The 19,000-nt window shown below is 34.3% G+C and overlaps 2 protein-coding genes across 2 annotated transcripts; both read right to left on the bottom strand.

The window, feature by feature from the left end:
- Positions 1-525: 525 nt before the first annotated feature.
- Positions 526-1,011, bottom strand: LOC142616815 (secreted RxLR effector protein 161-like). Its single transcript, XM_075789587.1, has one exon. The coding sequence runs from the start codon at positions 1,009-1,011 to the stop codon at positions 526-528; it is 486 nt and encodes a 161-aa protein (XP_075645702.1).
- A 30-nt stretch (positions 1,012-1,041) lies between these two features.
- On the bottom strand, positions 1,042-5,568 carry LOC142616816 (uncharacterized). Its single transcript, XM_075789588.1, has 3 exons — positions 5,376-5,568; positions 3,164-3,401; positions 1,042-2,878 (listed from the first exon to the last, which is right to left on the bottom strand). The coding sequence occupies exons 1-3, from the start codon at positions 5,566-5,568 to the stop codon at positions 1,042-1,044; spliced, it is 2,268 nt and encodes a 755-aa protein (XP_075645703.1).
- Between the last annotated feature and the right edge of the window lie 13,432 nt (positions 5,569-19,000).

Here is a 19,000-nt window from a genome sequence, read left to right on the forward strand (position 1 = left end):
GCAGGTTGGCGCCTTATACAAGCCATGCGCCACTAGGTTTCATGAGAGCTCTAGAGACCTACCCAAGTCTCATAGAAAGCGGCACAACTTCCACTCCCACATAGGTGGCATCCATCAAGAGTGTGTGCAGTACACCCTATCCCAACAGGTAGGGACTATGGATTCATTAAGAGCTAGAGCTCAACCTCCAACAATCTGCAACTTAGCATTGTCTCACATAATAGGGATGGACTCATCACTAATCTCCTCAATGAGATAGCGGAACACATAAAACTGACAGTCCCCATATGGACCACAAATGACCTCTACCCATTTAACCCCTTGCGTGGAATCACCCATCATAGAGGTTGGGCATTGGCCATAGTGTCACAATTTGGGTATTAGTCCTATCCCCCTCGATGTCTCACTCACCAGCCTTCTTGCTAGTGGCTTGGTCAAAGGATCGGCCAAATTCCTTTCTGACCTCACAAAGTCCAAGGACATTACACCATTATCAATGAGCTGCCTTACAATATTGTGCCTCCATTAGATATGTCGACTTTTCCCATTATAGATTTTGTTCTTAGCACGTGTTATGGTAGTCTGGCAATCACAATGCATGCAAATAGAGGCAATAGAGTTAGTATACAATGGTATATCAATTAACAAACTGCTAAGCCACTTGGCTTTAGACCCAGCCTTTTCTAAGGCTACTAACTCTGATTCCATGGTGGATCTCGCTATACAAGTCTGCTTGGATGATTTCCAAGAGATAGCCCTTTCAGCTAGTGTGAACACATATCCACTAGTGGACTTTACCTCATCTGTATCAGAAATCCAATTAGCATCACAATATCCTTCTAATATAGCAGGATAACCACAATATGACAAACCATAATCAAAAGTGCCTTTTAAATATCTTAACAGTCTAGATATTGCATCCCAATGTTCAATACTAGGATTATGAGTATATCTACTCAATCTACCAACAGCATATGCAATATCAGGGTGAGTACAGTTTGTCAAAAACATCAAACTACCAATGATTTGTGCATATTTATCTTATGAAACACTATCACCACGATTTTTAAACAAGTGAACCTTTGAGTCAAAAGGAGTAGACATAGGTGACATATCAAAGTGTTTAAACTTTTTAAGAATTTTCTCTACATAGTGAGATTGTGATAGTGTAATGCAATCATTATCCCTAAGGATCTTGATGCCCAAGATTATATTTGCCTCACCCAAATCTTTCATATCAAAATTAGAGGCAAGAAAGTGTTTAGTATCATGCACAACATCAAGACTAGTTCCAAATATAAGTAAGTCATCAACATATAAACATATAATAACACCTTCATTATTAATAAACTTGCTATATATGCATTTATCGGCACCATTGATCACATACCCATGTGTAAGCATAACATTATCAAATTTTTCATGCCATTGTTTAGGTGCTTGTTTTAAACCATATAAAGATTTAACCAACTTACAAACTTTATGTTCTTGTCCAAGAACTACAAAACCCTCGGGTTGCTCCATATAAATTTCTTCTTCTAAATCACCATTTAGAAAAGTAGTTTTAACATCCATTTGATGTACAAGTTTGTAAATAGAAGCAATGTCAAATAAAATTCTAATAGATGCAATTCTAGTAACTGGAGAATAAGTATCAAAATAATCCACATTATGTTTTTGCTTATAGCCCTTGGCTACTAAGCAAGCTTTAAACTTATCAATTGTACCATCCGGTTTTAATTTCCTTTTAAACACCCATTTGCAACCAATAGGTTTAACCTTGGGTGGAAGCTCAACTAATTCCCAAGTATGATTAGACATAATAGATTCTAATTCATTATTAATTGCTTCCAACCAAAAAGGTGCATCTATGGATTTAATTGCATCATAGTAACTTACATGTTCATCTTCAACAACATAGGCAAGGAAATTGTTACCGTAATCCTTTTCCTTCCTAGCTCGCTTGCTCCTTCTTATTTCTTGCACATCATCAACAAAGTCATTAGAAATTTCAATAGAATCATGCAATACTTTTTCCTTATTTTTCAAAGGAAACACATGCTCAAAGAATATGGCATTTTCGGATTCAATAATAGTGTATGATTCTAATATATCACTTTTGATGATAAGAAATCTATAGCATGAACTATTGCAAGCATAACCCAAGTCACTATGTACCAATCCAAGAAGCTCGGTTTCTCTTGTTATGGATTTACAAGGTTTCTTAATGATTTTAGTTTTGGCACAAATTTCACATTTGTCCATATTTTCTTCACTTAGTGAGTTAATAATTCCACATTCTTTCATTTTCTTTATATAGCCAAGATTTACATGTCCAAGTCTACCATGCCAAACATCAATGGAATCAACTAAGTAAGCACAAGAAGATGAACCACTTTCATTAATAACTTGATCAACATTAAGTACAAAAAGACCTTCATCATCATAGCTCTTACCAACAAAGATTTTATTCTTAGTTAAAGTAACTATGCCACCATCAAATAAAACTTTAATACCGGCCTTACCAAGTAAATGTACCGAAATGAGATTATGTCTAAAGTGAGGTACATGAAGGACATTATTGCGTGAAAGAGTTTTACCGAAAGTTAGCTTCAAGAGTACCTTCCCTTTACCACTCACCAGCACCGACCTATTGTCCCCAACATAGACACATTCAGTTCCTTCCGCCATAGGAGTGTAGGAACTAAACTCCTCTTTGAATGCACCAATGTGTCTTGTGCAAGCCGAGTCAACTACCCATCCCTTCACTTTTGTCACCAAGTGTGCCTCACATACCACCGCCGTAATGATCTTTTCGATTTGCACCACATTTGCCTTATTTGATGTAGAGCCTTTGTTGTTGATGTTACCTCTTGCCCTACACGTTGCCGCATAATGACCTACTTTGCCACAAATAAAACAATTACCCTTTTTCTTTTGGATTTGAGGATTTGGGCCATTTTTATTATGAAATTTTCCTTTTTCTTTGAAATCATGTTTCTTATTATGTTGTGGAGGTCTAGAGGGTCCTCCTTCTACAACATTAGCCTTGGAAGTAAATTCTTTAGCTCTAGAAACCTTTTCCGACATCCTATTTGTTTCTTCAATTTGAATATCAACGACAGTTTGTTGAAGATTCAAATAGGTTCTATGGTGGCTATACCTGTGTTTATACTCTTTCCAAGAGTCCGGCAACTTAAACACAAGGCCATGAGCCACAAAACTCTCGGGTAAGACATCACACTCTTTAGCTAAGTCGGATACTAATTTTTGAAAATCTTCAATTTGACTAAAAACACTTTTTTCCTCAACCATTTGAAAAGACATAAATTTAGCCGTAGCAAACTTTTTAGCACCCTCATCCTCAAACCCATAACGACCATTAAGTTCATCCCATAAATCTTTAGCACAAGTAAAATGACAATAATTATCAAACAACTTGTTAGATAAACCACACTTAATAGTATGAACACATAATTTTTTTTTCCCACTTTGCTATATTTTTAGGATCATCTTCGAGTTTAGGCCCATAAAGAACCCGGTCAATTTCGGTAAATTCCAAGATGGGTAAAACCCTTTCTTTCCAACGGTTAAAATTATTTCCATCAAAAGCCTCAAGATTTGTAATTTTCGAAATGACCTTAAGAGAATCAACAACTTGTTTTTTCATTTTTAAAGCACAAAAATCAACCTTTAAAATTGTTGGAAAATATGGTTAAATAAACAAGTTTTTATTCAACAATACAAACCCTAAAAATTTAGCAATGAAAAAAATAAATAGATAGTGTTAGAAAGATCTCACAAACTATAGAATCACGCAAAATGCGTTGTCTTTAAAGGTTGATTCGTGCCACCCAGAGTAGAACTCGGTGTGAATGGCTCTCTTGGTCTAACAACCCTCCAAGATTAGAATATAGTAATTTCTTCAAGTTGATCACACACTCAAGCAAGAAGAACTAGGAACAACCTTACTTGCCTTTCCTTTTCTTAAGAAAAAATGAAGCTGAAATTTTCTGTGTAGAAAATTTCTGTGCAGCCACAAAAAAAAAAAAAAAACAGAACAGAAAAGAGAGGCAGAGAGCTACTATGGCTAGAGAAGATGAGAAGAATATGTAATGAATAGTGTGTTGTGTAGGGTTTATAAACTAATTAATGGGAGGGCTGGGCTGCACCAACGGGCAGCACAATAAATGCCCCAACGGGCTGTATATTAAATGCCCAACGGGCTGTTTAGAAGCTCCCCAATGGACATAACAAAAATCAAATCAAATTTGGGCTAAAAAAAAGTAAAAGGATAGTTGCAGCCCAAGAATCAATTAACAAACCTAAGCCCAAGCCAACACCTAGCCCACAATGTTCCAACTTACCACCTAAGATGTGCAAAGTGTTATAAACTTATAACAAGATTTATTCCTAACCAATGTGGGACACAAAACAAATGTTAAGTGTTTGAAACACACTCACTCTAACAAAAAATAGTTCAGCCTCACTAGCAGCACTATTTTTTGTATTTTTATCTTTCTTAATTTTTCTTTTCTTTTTAAACACTAAAATCATTTGTGACTAAAACTAAAATTGGTTTAAATTAAAAAGTGAGATTTGGATAGTAAATTAAAATAAAATTTTTGCATATTTTCTAAAATTGAGAACTTGATAAATTAGAGGTAAAGAATGACTGAAAACATGAATAATAGTAAATTTAAATGCAAAGTTAACACAGTAAATGAGAAGGAGAGATTTGAGAGTTTATGTGCATCATTCAATTATTTCATCATTGGAGGACGCACACGCAAAATGATATGCATCATAATTGAGAACAAAATAGAGAGTCTACACATCTATCATTGTAAAATTTCTTGAGCACGTAAATTCATTGAGTCTATATTGTGAATAGCTTTGGCTACAAAATCTTAATCAATAGTATGTTAAAACAGAGGGTCATTAATGAAGAAAATTTAACATAATTGATACAAAGGGGAAAAAAATACATGACTGCAATACGGAAGCTACAAGATCGATTTTATTTGCTCCAATTGTTTTATTTGATAAACATTGAAAATCATGACGACAACCTTGATAGTAAGTCATCATCCTTGTGCGCCTGTGATGAAGGAAAAAAACTTCAATATATTAGAATAATAATCTGCACTTAAAATATTGACAGTATGCTAAATGACGTTTTTCCTAAAATAAAAATGAATTAAAAAGTTATTCATTAACGTTAAGTTAATGTCCCTTTATTCCCTTAAGACATTTGGAGTGGTTTTATCAAATTAGAATATTAGATGATTAGATCACGATGAGTTGGGTGCTATCAAAATATAACATCTACAAAGACAAACAAAGTTTACCTGTGGTTTGAAGCCTTTGTCAACGTATATCAGTTCCAAGAAGTTTTTTTCGAATTGAATGTAGCCCAATTATAACAGCACCCATATTCATCCTGTCTCTTGAAAATGCGACTGAACCAGCAACTCCAATTTCAAGTATCAAAATCATGCATTCTTGAATTTTTAGACTTGGAATTTGACACTCATTGCTAGTGATGTAGTTCATTTGTCTCTCCATCTTCTCTTTCCCAGAGAAGGATGGGATCTACAATGTCAATTACTCATTCTAGTAAAGCTTCTCTAACATAGTCATGAAGGTTGAAGTCATCTTGAAAAATGTTATCAGTAGGCTTTTTTCCTATGAACATCTTTAACAATAATATGCCGTAACTATAGACATCATCATATGTTGATACCTCGTTTTCCATACCATACTCTGCAATTAGCAATTGCATATAAAAAATATATAATGTGAGGATACTTTTCTACCCAAAAAAGAAGGAAAAAGATGCATAACCTACAAGTCTTAAAAGATCTTTTTTAATGGCACGTAATAAGAATTAAACTAGTGGAAATTTTATTATATAACATTCTATCTTCAATAAAATACATCCTTATTAAATTTTTCCTTCCAAGGTTTAAAACATAGAAAAAGGAGAAGGGAAAAAGGAAATATAATAAATTTAGAAAATGAAATTAATATTTACCTAGAGGAGCATAACCAACTGTGCCTCTTACTCCAATGGAGCTTGATTGATCAATAGAACATTCTCGGGTAGCATCAAAAAGCAATCTTGCCAAACCAAAGTCACCTACATGTCCAATCATTTCATCATCAAGAAGTACATTGCTAGGCTTGAGGTCACAATGAATTATTGGTGTTTGGCAATGATGATGAAGATAATCCAATGCATTGGCAATATCAATGGCAATATTCAATCTTTGAAGAAGACTCAAATTCCTTGGTTTCTCAAGAGTCTCATTCGTTTTTGGAGTTAGATGCAACCATTCATCTAGGTTGCCATTTTCCATGAACTCATATACCAAAGTTTTAAAATCATGACCTTGATAGTCAATGCCAGAACATGACGTAAGCACCTTAAAAGGATTTCAATGTCTAATATTTCGTAGGGCCTGGCACTCTGCTATGAAACTTTTGCTTGCTCCATGACGCAAAAGGTTGAGCACTTTTATAGCAACTATGTGTCCATCATGATCTAAGATTCCTTTATACATTGATCCGAAGCTACCCACACCAATTAAATTGGTAGAAGAGAACCTATTGGTTGCATTCAGGAGACTTTGGTAAGATATATTTAAAAGCAGATTTCTTGAGTCACCTGAGGTATTTTCTTTTCTTTTCTTTCTTAAAGAACAAACAAGTAGCAGTGACGCAACTACAGTTACTACAAGAAGCCCAGACAATATAGATATAATTAACTTTAAGGTAAGGGTTAACTTCTTCTTCTTGGATTTATTGTATTTGCATTTCGGAAGATGAAATTGAGCTATGCCCCCATAGAGCTTACCATTCCCCCATAGAGCTTACCATTCCCCTTAATCAAAGTTGCACTAGTGTTCTTGAATACTCCATCTATTGGTACCTCAACCTCAAAATGGTTGTAAGATAGATCCAAAAATTGCAAAAAGTGAAAGTGCTCAAAAAATTTTGGAATGTTGCCAGACAAGTTATTGTTAGAAAGATCTAATTGTTCAAGACCTCTTAATGATTCCAAAGTTGAAGGAATGGTCCCTTGGAAGAGGTTTCTACTCATGGAGAAAATTTGCAACTTTACACAACTACCAAGACTTAATGGAATTTTGCCAAACAACTTGTTTTTAGAAATATTCAAATATTCTAGATTTTTAAAAATTTCCTACTTCATTGGGAAGGATACCAGTGAACTGGTCGGCAAAAAAATCTAGAAAATTTGGGGAGAATGAGAGACCAATGACTTTCGGGGATATTGAACCACTAAGATTGTTATTATTAAGATACAACTCTATCAAATTTCGACAGTAGCTTAGACTTAGAGGGATGCTGCCTTGAAGATTATTTGCATATAATCGCAAGTTTATCACAATCGTTAAATTTCTAAGAGATGATGGAATACTTCCAGAGAAATTATCAATAGATAAATCCAAAGATTGTAATTTTTGAAGCTTTCCTATTTCAAAGGGAATATTACTTGATATTTTGTTGTTCCACATTTCGAGTCTCTCCATGTTCATCAAATTTCCTATTTGATTAGAAATCTTTCCTGATATTTTATTTTCATATAGAGATAGTCGGGAAAGAATAGTTGAGAAATTTCCAATGCACTTGGGCAACTCTCCCCCAAAGTTATTGCTATTTATAGTCAATAAAGTCAAATAGGTGGTATTCATCAAAGAACAGAGAAAATTCAAGTCACGTGCCCATCCATTTCCAAGATTGTTTGAACTAATGCTAAACATTGGAATTCTATTTAGCTTCTCGAAAGAAGGAACTTTTCCATGTAGTTTATTTTCGGTCAATTGAAGTTGATCTAGATTTGAGGCATTAGATATTGAAACAAAGATAGATCCAATCAATTGGTTTGCAGTAATGCTAAATGTTAGAATTCAAGCACATACAACTTCAACAATGGTGGAATTCATGAAAACTAGAGAGAGAATGAAAGAGAGAAAATTGTATGTGAATGAATCTGTGTATTAAATATATGAACTTTGTTCCTTATATACAGAAGAAGAGGCGGGAAAAACTAATAGACTACTAACAAACTAAACAATCCACCAATACAGAGCTAACATGTATCCACTACTAACTAACTAATTACATTAATGTTAAACTACTTGTAGCTCTAGAACTACTTATGCAATACAACTAGCTGCTCTGTAGCCTCAAGTGTCATCCTTTAACACTCTCCCTCAAGATGAATTGTATATGTTAATTAAGTTCATCTTGGAAAGAAGATATAAAAATTGTCTTTGAGCTAGAGGCTTTGTGAATAGGTCTGCCAACTGATGCCTTGTAGGAACATGAAAAGTCTTGATCACTCCATCCTGAATCTTTTCCCTAATGAAGTGACAATCAACTTCAATGTGCTTGGTCCTCTCATGGTATACTGGATTAGTAGCAATATAAAGAGCTGCTTTACTATCACAATAAAGTGCAGCAAGTTGCTTATGATGAACACCAAAAGTATCGAGCAATGAAAGTAACCACACTATTTCACTAGTAACAGTAGCCATTGCCCTGCACTTAGACTCAGTAGAAGACCTAGAAACCACTTGCTGCTTTTTACACTTCTAGGATATCAAGGATTCATCTAAAAATATACAAAAACCAAAGATAGACCTTCTGGTATTAACACATGCTGCCCAATCAACATCATAGTAACATTTCAATTGTAACTTTGAATTTGTAGATAGAAAGAGACCTTGTCCTAGTGTCTTTTTCAAATATTTAAGGATCTTGTAAGTGACTTGTAGATGTGGCACCTTAGGAGCACTCATGAATTGACTCAACTTGTGAACTGAGTAGATGATGTCTGGCCTTGTCAAAGTCAAATATAACAATTTTCCAATTAGTCTTCTATACATTGAGGGATCAGAAGCTACATCACCAACTCCACTGCTCAGTTTGACAAATTGATCCATAGGAACATTTGAAGGCTTACAAGCTAATAAACTTGTATCTAACAAGAGCTCAAGAGTAAACTTTCTCTAACAAAAGGACAGACCCTTAGATGTTCTGGCAACTTCAAGACCTAAGAAGTACTTGAGAGTACCTAAGTCCTTAAGTTTAAACTGATTATCCAGAAACTACTTAGAGGAATTAACAACATCCACATCATTACTAGCTATCGAGATATCATCAACATAGATCAAAAGGATGATGATGGAGCCCTTGTGGACTCTGGTAAACACTGAGTAGTTAGATTTGGACTGAACAAAGCCATGATAGATGATGATGGCAAAAAGCTTAGCAAACCATTGTCTGCTAGCTTGTTTAAGACCATACAAGATTTAGTGAGCTTGCATACCTCCCCTTTGCTGCCAAAACCAGGAGGGGGAACCATGTAAACCTCCTCAAGAAAATCCTCATGTAAGAAAGCATTGTTGACATCTAATTGAGAAAGATGCCAACCTTAAACAGCAGCTCAAGCAAGCAAGGTTCTGACAGTATCAAACTTCACAACAAGAGAGAAAGTTTCAGAAAAATCAATGCCTGCAGTCTGAGTGTAGCCTTTAGACACTAACCTTGCTTTATACCTCTCAACAAACCCATCTGCCTTAAGCTTAATTTTATAAATCCATTTGCAACCAATAGGAACCTTACCAGGAGGCAAAGAAGTCATTATCCAAGTATTATTGGCTTGCAAAGCTTCTATCTCAGCTTGCATAGCCGCCTGCCACCTAGGATCCAAAAAGGCTTAAGCATAGGACTCAAGTTCTTTATGAATGGTCAAGGCAATAAAGAAAGCCTTACGTAGGGTGGACAGCTTGTCATAAGAAAGAGTAGAAGATAAAGGATATAAGATACTTGAACTTGAAGCATTAAATTCAGATGAGGAAAGGAGGGAAGCTGAGGCCAAGATTGAAGTGGAGAAAAGATTACAATGATAATCCCTAAGGTAGGTAGAAGGCTTATGGACACTAGAAGAATGTCTAAGGGGAAGAACACTCTTAATAGGAGGAGGTCGAGGAACAGTAGGGATGGAAGTATTAGAAGTGGCAGGTGGAGAAGAAGCTAGATCAGGAAATTCATCAAGGGGCACAACAACATCACAAATGTCAAAAGGAGTAAACTCAGTAGAAATCGAAGGAGATGGAATTAGATTAGAATGAGCTGAAGGACCCTGATCAGAAACAGAAGGAGATGAAGGAAACATGGAATCAGTGACTAATGAAGGAGGTGGAACAGTTTTAGAAAACCATGATTTGAAAGGAAAGACATTTTCCTAAAAATGACATATCTTGAAAAGGAACACGTCCTCGTAGCCAAATCATATAACTTGAAACCTTTAATACCATGTGGATAACCAAAAAAATGCAAACCCTTGCTCTAGGATCAAATTTAGATTTGTTTCTACATAAGTAGGAAGCATAGCAAAGACAACCAAACACTCTTAGGTGAGAATAGGTAGGTGGATGGCCTAATAGCTTCTCATAACGTGTAACATTATTTAATAAGGGACTTGAAATTCTATTAATGAGATAAGTGGCAGTAAGAACATAGTCACCCCAAAACTTCAAAGGCAAATTAGCTTGAAACCTCAAAGCCCTAGTCACATTAAGGAGGTGTTGATGTTTTCTATCAACAATAGAGTTCTATTGAGGAGTTTCTACACAAGACAATTGGTGAGGAATCCCCTTAGAACTATAAAATGACTGTAAAGCAAACTCAGGACCATTATCAGATCTGATTGCTTTAATTTTAGAATGAAACTGAGTAAACACAAAATTGTAAAAAGATGGAATTAAAGAAGATGCATTTAGACTTCTGTGATAACAAAAAAACCCAGGTGCACCTACTATAGTCATCCACAATGGTAAGAAAATATTTTGATCCATTCAAAGAAGGAGTAGAGTAAGGACCCCAAATATCAATATGCACTAAATCAAACAAGAGGAAGAAGTATGAGTGAAAGTGGGAAAAGACAATTTTTTTTGATGGCAAGAGGACATATATTGCAGTCAAAAGTACTTTTATTGTTGTAAGAAATTACATCAGGTACAATAGAATGCAACAAAGCTGGTCTTTGTGTAGAAGGATGTCCTAACCTACAATGCCAAAGGCTTGAATCATTTATGAAAAATGCAGCATTATAAGTCTGTACAGAAACACTTCAACTAAGAGAAGATAGCTTGGAAATGATGTCTAGGACAGAATTTGGAAGAGTGGCAAAAGAGGTAGATTATAGAGTGTAAAGACCTCCTTGCTTCTTACCCAACCCAATCATCTTCCAATGCTGCAAGTCCTGAATGAAACAATAGTGTGAAAGGAAAATGCAACAACGATATGGAGATTGGGTTAGTTTACTAATTGAGACAAGGTTAAAAGAAAATGTAGGAATACAAAGCACATTTTCTAAGATTATAGTAGAAGACAATTGAACAGTGCCAATATGAGTAACATTGGCAACATCTCCATTAGGTAATCTAACTGAGATCTGAACAGCAGATGTGATAGATGTGAAAATTGAAGTGAGTGAACCATATGATCAGTGGCCCCACTGTCTAAAATCTAGTCATTGGATGCAATGTTTGTAGCATTGACATGAGAAGAAAACACTGAATATTCTAAAGAATGAAAAGGTAACTTTTGAAATTGAGGTGCAAACCAAGTGCCAGACATCTCATGCCCTTGAAGACCTTTTGATGGTTGGGTAATGATAGTAGCAACCTGATGAGAATCAGAAGTGGACTCTTATGGTGTTTCTGTGCCAAAATGAGCATGTGTGTTCAACAAACTGAGGAATTGTTGATACCCTGCTCGAGTAAGGCTTACATTCTCCTCTAAAGCATCAGCAACAACAACTGTGTTGGCAAAGGAACTTCCACTTTGTTGACCCTTGTTCTTAGACTTATAGCTAGGTGGGTAACCATGCAATTTGTAACACTTGTCAACCACATGGGCCAAAATCCCACAATGTGTACACTGAGGTCTGCTTGACTTAACCTAATTGGATCCTTTAGTGAAAGGAACATTGTTTTTGATTGCCAAGGTTGAGGATTCATTGTTGAGTCTTTTTCCCAATTTCCTTTGTTTTTCATCTTGAGTCAAGAGAGAGAAAACCTTGCTTAAAGAAGGTATAGGATCCATGAGCAGAATTTGTCCTCTCATTGAAGCATAGGTGTCATTGAGACCCATTAAGAAAGACATAACACGTTCTTCTACTTGATGACCACATGAACTAGTCCTGTATTCAGAAAGTTCTTGCCACTGTCCTTTAAACTTGGAATAGTAACCATAGATAGTCAAATCTTCTTGAATCAAAGAATAAATCTCTTTATTTCTCAAAAAAAAATCTCTTTCTTTAACTCAAAAATACGAGGACCATTCCCTTGTGAAAACCTATGTTGCAGATCAAGCCAAACCTCTCTTGCTGTCTTGAAATAAACCACACTAGGCTGCAAATCCTTCGAAATAGAATTAAACAACCAAGCAAGGACAGTGCTATTACACTTACTCCAAGCAACATAACAAGGGTGATCAACAGACTGAGGCTTTGGTATAGAACCATCAATGAAATCTAATTTGGTTTTAGCATCCAAAGCGATAAGAACAGCTCTACTCCAGGTGCTATAATTCTCTTCAGTGAGGTGTTGAACAACCAGAGAAACACTTGGATTATCACTATTAGACAAGATATAAGGACTAGAAGAATTTTCCCATGGTTGAATAGTTGGAGTAGTTGGAACAGAGGTGTCCACCAAGTCAGATTCTGGCTAAACAATCAAGATTCACAAACTCTGAACCAGATTAACAAGAGAACAAGCAATTGCAGTAATCCCAAGATTTTACCACAAGAAACAATGATGAATTCCATTGATCAATCAAGATCCAAATGAAATTCAATTATGAAACCCTAAGATTTTAGCACTGGATAGGATACGAAGAAAATTCTATCTCACAAACCCTAAGTTTTGAACTCAAATGCCAAAAATTGCAAATGAAATTCAAGAACAAAATGGAAGAGAAAATAGTGCAAGAATCAAGAATCAAGAGAAAACAAAGAATAAATTTTCTACTTGATCCAGAAAAACTAAGCATTGAAAACAAAGAAAACAAGTAAAAGATCAAACTAGTGAATTCAGAGAGTTTCAAAGAGTACTGGATGAAGCTCTCTGCTAGTAGTTTATTACATTTCATGAAAATTTTGTGTATATATATGTGTGTGTGTGTGTAAATGTTATAATTTCATAATATGATGAGTCTCTATTAACAAAATATCACAATTCACATGTCTGTACTTGAGTTTACCTAGTTACGAAAATGATTTCATTTTAATCTTAAGTGTAGTTTTAATTTTCTAAATTAAGTCAATAAATAACATATTCATCTATAAACAAACCTTTAACAAATAAAAACAATATAATGAGTATATTATTTCTTTTACGGATTTTATTATACCAAAATATCGCTTAATATTTACACGAATAGTTAGTTATAAATTAGAATACCATGTGTTTCTGTTTAGAATTATTTGTTGTTCATTTATGATATATTACACATTTTTTATCAAAGAAATCCCAACCCCCCTGACTCAGCCCACAAAGGTTATGGAGATTGATTGACTATATAGCAGACCCAATGTGCAAAATCTTTTTAATCGGAAATGGATCTTATGGCAAATTACTTTTATCCAATTCAGTAAGTTTCATAAAAAAAAAAAAAAGGTTAATCAGTTTTAAGATTAATTATTGTCTAAACTGACTTACTGAAAATTGAAATGCAAAGGTCACAAGAGCTTTTTCCTTGTTTTTGGGGAAAAAACAAATTGAGCTATACTAGCTAGCAAAGCACACTAGTCAAAGGCCCAGTGGGTCAAAATGATAATTGTAGAGTGAAAATTGAAAAACAACCTGATTTTCCACTTTGTAGGTTGATAACTTAGTAGCCCACTGTGTAGCCCAGTATGCCCTATTTTGTAACTAGACGGGTCTACCTCCATCTCTGCTCTTTCCCAATATGTTTGTTGGGCCCTGATCAACAATGATGGTCCCAACTCCCAAAGCCCCCTGTTTTTTTTTTTCTTAGCTCTCTTCTTAATAAATTTCTTCATTAAAAATATATATCGTGCATGGCATTGGCTACAAAATTCTTAATACAGGAGCGAAAAGGGGGAAAAAAAGAAGAAGAAATAAACAAAAACATTAAAAAAAAAAAAAATACGTGATAGCTATGACCACGGGGAAGCTACAAGAATGATTATTGCTCCAATGTTACATATTATAAACTTACCTAATCATGATGACAACCTTCAAAATAAGTCATCACTCTTGTGCACCCGTGGTGATGAAAGAAAATTTCAATATATTAGAATAATAAGCTTTGGGTTTTAAATAATGACATTATGTTGAATGAGACATTTCTTAGAATATTTTAAAATAACATTATTATTAATTTAAGGACAAAGTTTTCCTTCAAACCTTGTTAAAAAAATCTCCTCCAAACCATTATGGGGGAATTCATGAGACCAAATATGTGCATTAAATCACTTGAGTCATTAAACTATTTAAACTAGTCACATAATTCTTTCTCAAAAAAAAAAAAAAAAAAAAAAACTAGTCACATAATTACTAAACTGGTCATGTGACTAAAACTACACGTTGATGATCATAAGAACTATCACATAATGAATAGGAGGAAATTTTCTATAATTCGATTTGGAGGAAATTCTGTTAATGACTTAATGCGTAAATTAAGCTTTCATTTTATGTTTTACTAGTAAGAAAATTCATGACGCATGAATGCCCATTTGTAGGATTAACAAATCCCAACTCATTCAGAATTTGTGGAATTAGTAACCATTTAATTAGAGTTTATTAAAACTATTAAATGGGTTACTTTTGTAACATTCAAACACCTGTGTCAGTTATTAAGTATAACTAGCGATAATTCAACCTTATGTCATCAATAGAGACATTTATAGAGTAAAAAGATGCGAGCCAATTTCTTGTGATGTCAACAACTTCATTGGCAGAAATCAACAAATTAAAATTAGAGTTCATTTCACTTTGGAAAAAAGTTTTTGATTTTGAATAAGCTATTTAAAGAATAAAGAAATCAAGTGAGTGGGTATTATAGTTTATAGAACTATTAAAGTATTCACGTCAAATTTGCTAAAAAAGTTTAGCTTTTAGTATCTCAAAAAAAATATTTTACCAATTTTGAAACCCCATTTGACAATACATCCAATATTAAATACTCTATATTCTTTTACCACTTCATTTAGATATTCTTTATTTATTTATTTTTACCACTCAACTCTCTCTCTCTCTCTCTCTCTCTCATTTAAATAACATTTTTTTGTGTTTACCATCTAGTTACAGTAAACTGTTAGAGATGATAGTTTACTGTAGCTTGGTGTTAAAAAATTATAGGCTTGACACCTTTGATGTAGTGGAATTTTTTAGTGTTTTAGGGAACTAAAATAGCATTTTAGCACATTTGATATGAATGCTATTAATGTACTTATTATTCGGATACCATGCGTTTGTTTGGGATCTACTTATTTTGCTGAAACTGAAATAATTTTGCTAAAAGTACTGTAGATAAATGTAAATTTTAGTTGAAATAATACAGTGAGACCCATGAATAGTACCAAAAAGTGCAATAGACCCATGAATAGTAGCAAAAATAAGCTGAATGGTAAAATAAGTTGGCAAAAAATAAGTTAGGCAAACAAACACCAAATATAGCATAACAAGCTTATCAAATTTCAAGTGGCACACCAATCTTTTCCGCTTAGCTAGAATAAATAATATTCTTAAGAGGATGTGACTTTCTAATCGCAACCAATTTATAACATCTACCAAGGCAATCATAATTTACCTGTGGCTTGAAAGCTTGAAGCCTTTGTTTGCCTATATTAGTTCCAAGAAGTTTTCGTCGAATTGAATTAAGCTCAATAATAACACCACTCATGTTCATCCTTTCCCTTGAAAATTCCACAGAACAAGCAACTCCAATTCCAGGTATCAAAATCAAGCATTCTTGACATTTTGGACTTCCATTTTGACCATCATTGTGAGTAAGGTCATTCATCCTTGCCTCTCTCACTTCTCCTTTTTGAAGAAGGACAGGATCTACAATGTCAATTATTCTTTCTGGCAAAACTGCTTTGACAAAGTCATGAAGGTTTAAACTATCTTGGAAAATATTATCAGTAGGCCTTTTTTCCATGATCATCTCCAACAATAATATGCTGTAACTATAGACTTCACCATAGGTAGACATCTCAGTTCCAACACCGTATTCTACAATTACACATAACATATATGTAAATGTGTCAATAATTTTGTATTACAAAAAGAAAGGAAAATTATGTATAACCTAATAGGTATTAAAGGAGGTTTTTGAGCGGCATGTAATCAGCCAAGAAATAAGGGAAATTTGATAAATAACATATCATATCTTCTAGCAACAATACATCCTTGTTAAACTTGTCCTTCTAGGTCTTAAAAAAACAATAAACGACGAGAAAAGCAAATACAATTAAATTTAAGAAAGGATAATGATATTTATCTGGAGGAGTATAACCAATTGTTCCTCTTACTCCAATGGAGCTTAAATGGTTAACAGAAGAACCTTGAGTAGCATCAAAAGGCAATTTTGCCAAGCCAAAGTCGCTTACATGTCCAACCATTTCATCGTCAAGAAGAATATTGCTAGGCTTGAGATCGCAATGAACAATTGTTGTGTGGCAATTATGATGAAGATAATCCAATGCTTTAGCAACATGAATGGCAATATTCAATCTTTAAAGAAAACTCAATCTCATTGGATGCAACCATTCATCTAGATTGCCATTTCTCATGAACTCGTCTACCAAGGCATTAAGATCATGACCTTGATAATCAATACTAGAACATGATGTAAGCACCTTTACAAGATTTCGATGCCTAGTGTTTCGTAGAGCCTCATACTCAGCTATGAAACTCTTGGAAGCTCCATGATAGCAAGGGTTGAGCACCTTGATAGCAACTGTATTCACTTGTCCACCTTGATTAAGAATTCCTTTATACACAGACCCAAAGCTACCCACACCAATTAAATAGGTAAAAGAAAATCCATTGGTTGCTTTTAAGAGACTTTGGTAAGATAGCTTCAAAAGAAAATTTCTTGATGAGTCTCTTAAGATATTTTCTTTTCTTTTCTTTCTTAAATAATAAAGAAATAGAAGTGATAGAAATAAAGTTAGTCCAAGAAGCCCAGAAAATATAGAAATTATTAACTTCAAGGCAATGGTCAACTTAGGTTTTTGATATTTGCAATTAGGAAGTTGAAACTTAGGTACGCCCCCACAAAGCTTACTGTTTCCCTTAACTGAAGTTGCACTTATATTCTTGAAAACTCCGTCTGTTAGTACTTCACTCTCAAAATGGTTATAAGATAGATTCAAAAATTTCAAGTAGACAAAGGCTTCCAAAATTTTAGGAATTTGTCTAGACAAATTATTTCTAGAAAGATCTAGATTTTGGAGACCTCTTGTGATTCCAAAGATGGAGGAATGTTCCCTTGGAAGAGATTTCTTTCCATAAATAGATATTCCAACTTTATGCGGCTTCCAAAGACTTGTTGGAATTTTCCCAGACAACATGTTTTCAGAGATATCCAATTCTTCTAGATTTATAAAATATCTCACAATGAGAGACTTATGACTTGTGAGGCTATTGAACCACTGAGATTGTTATTAGCAAGATTCAAAGAAAACAAATTTCAGCACTTAGACTTTGAGGGATATTGCCTTGGAGATTATTCTTCTACAAATACAAGTATGACAAGATAGTTAAATTCCCAAGAGATATAGGAATGTTACCAGAAAAAGTATTTTGAGATAAATTCAAATATTGTAATTTTTTAAGCTTTCCAATTTCAAAGGGGATATTTCCAAATAAATTGTTTTTCCGTATATCAAGTCTCTCCAAATTAATCAAATTTCCTATTTCAGTAGGGATCTTTCCAGATATTTTATATTATCTAGAAATAATCTGGTAAGAGTAGTTGATAAATTACCAATGCACTTAGGCAACTCTCCCCTAAAGTTATTGGCATTTATAGCCAATATAAACAAATAGGTGGCATTTGTAAAGAACAAAGAAAGCTCAAGTCATTTGTCTCTCCATTTCCAAAATTGTTAAAGGTAATGACAAAAGATGACACTCTATTTAGTTTCTCCAAAGAAGGAATTTTCCACTTAGTTTATTTGCATTCAAATCAAGAAAACCTAGATTTGAGGCATTCAATATTGACACAGGGATAGATCAAATGAATTGGTTTTGGTAAATAGCAAAGAAATAGATATTTGGTAGAGTGATACCAAATATCCCTTGGATTTGGTTGCCGCCTATATGAAATTCTATTATTGAAGACAAATTGAAGATGGAGGGAGGAATTGTACCAGACAACCTATTTGTTTGCACATTAAAATAAAAAAGCTTGGTTAATTTGCTAAAAGAATCCGGGATAGTTCCACCCAAGTTATTAGAAGTCAAAGAAAACACTTCTAGAAATGAATTCCAAAAGAAGGTGGGATACTTCCTGTTAGATTATTGTAGTAAATAGCAAAAAACCAGAGCTTTGACAAGGTGCCAAGCATTGCAGGGATTTCTCCAGTCAAAAAGTTGTAACCGAGATTAAGGCCTTTGAGGTTGATGCAACCAGATAAATTGCTTGGAATTTTGCCGCTAAGTGTGTTGTTATGCAATCCTAAGTATTGCAATTTGCGTAGTCGGCCAATTTCTGGAGGGATTTCGAAAAGAAAGCTATTGTTTTGCAATGTGAGATTCCTTAAAAAACTTAAACTACCAACATACGGTGATATGGAGCCTACCAGTTTCAAAGATGGCAAGTTTATCGTGGTGACCCTTTGATGTCGACGATCACAAGTAACCCCTCGCCAATGGCAGAAGTGGATGCTATTGTTCCAAGATGCCATGACCCCGAAAGGATCACA

Source organism: Castanea sativa, chromosome 11 (assembly GCF_040712315.1).
Source record: "Castanea sativa cultivar Marrone di Chiusa Pesio chromosome 11, ASM4071231v1".
Lineage (NCBI taxonomy): Eukaryota > Viridiplantae > Streptophyta > Magnoliopsida > Fagales > Fagaceae > Castanea > Castanea sativa.

Excerpts from the sequence above, each read along its gene's own strand:
- LOC142616816 (XM_075789588.1), bottom strand. The coding sequence starts at position 5,568 with ATGGAGAGACAAATGAACTACATCACTAGCAATGAGTGTCAAATTCCA. Across the intron at positions 3,402-5,375 it reads ACTTCTTGGAACTGATATAC|ATTTATGGGATGAACTTAAT; the intron begins GTTGACAAAGGC and ends CTTGTGCTAAAG. Across the intron at positions 2,879-3,163 it reads TGGAAAGAGTATAAACACAG|GGCAAGAGGTAACATCAACA; the intron begins GTATAGCCACCA and ends GGCAACGTGTAG.
- LOC142616815 (XM_075789587.1), bottom strand. The coding sequence starts at position 1,011 with ATGTTTTTGACAAACTGTACTCACCCTGATATTGCATATGCTGTTGGT.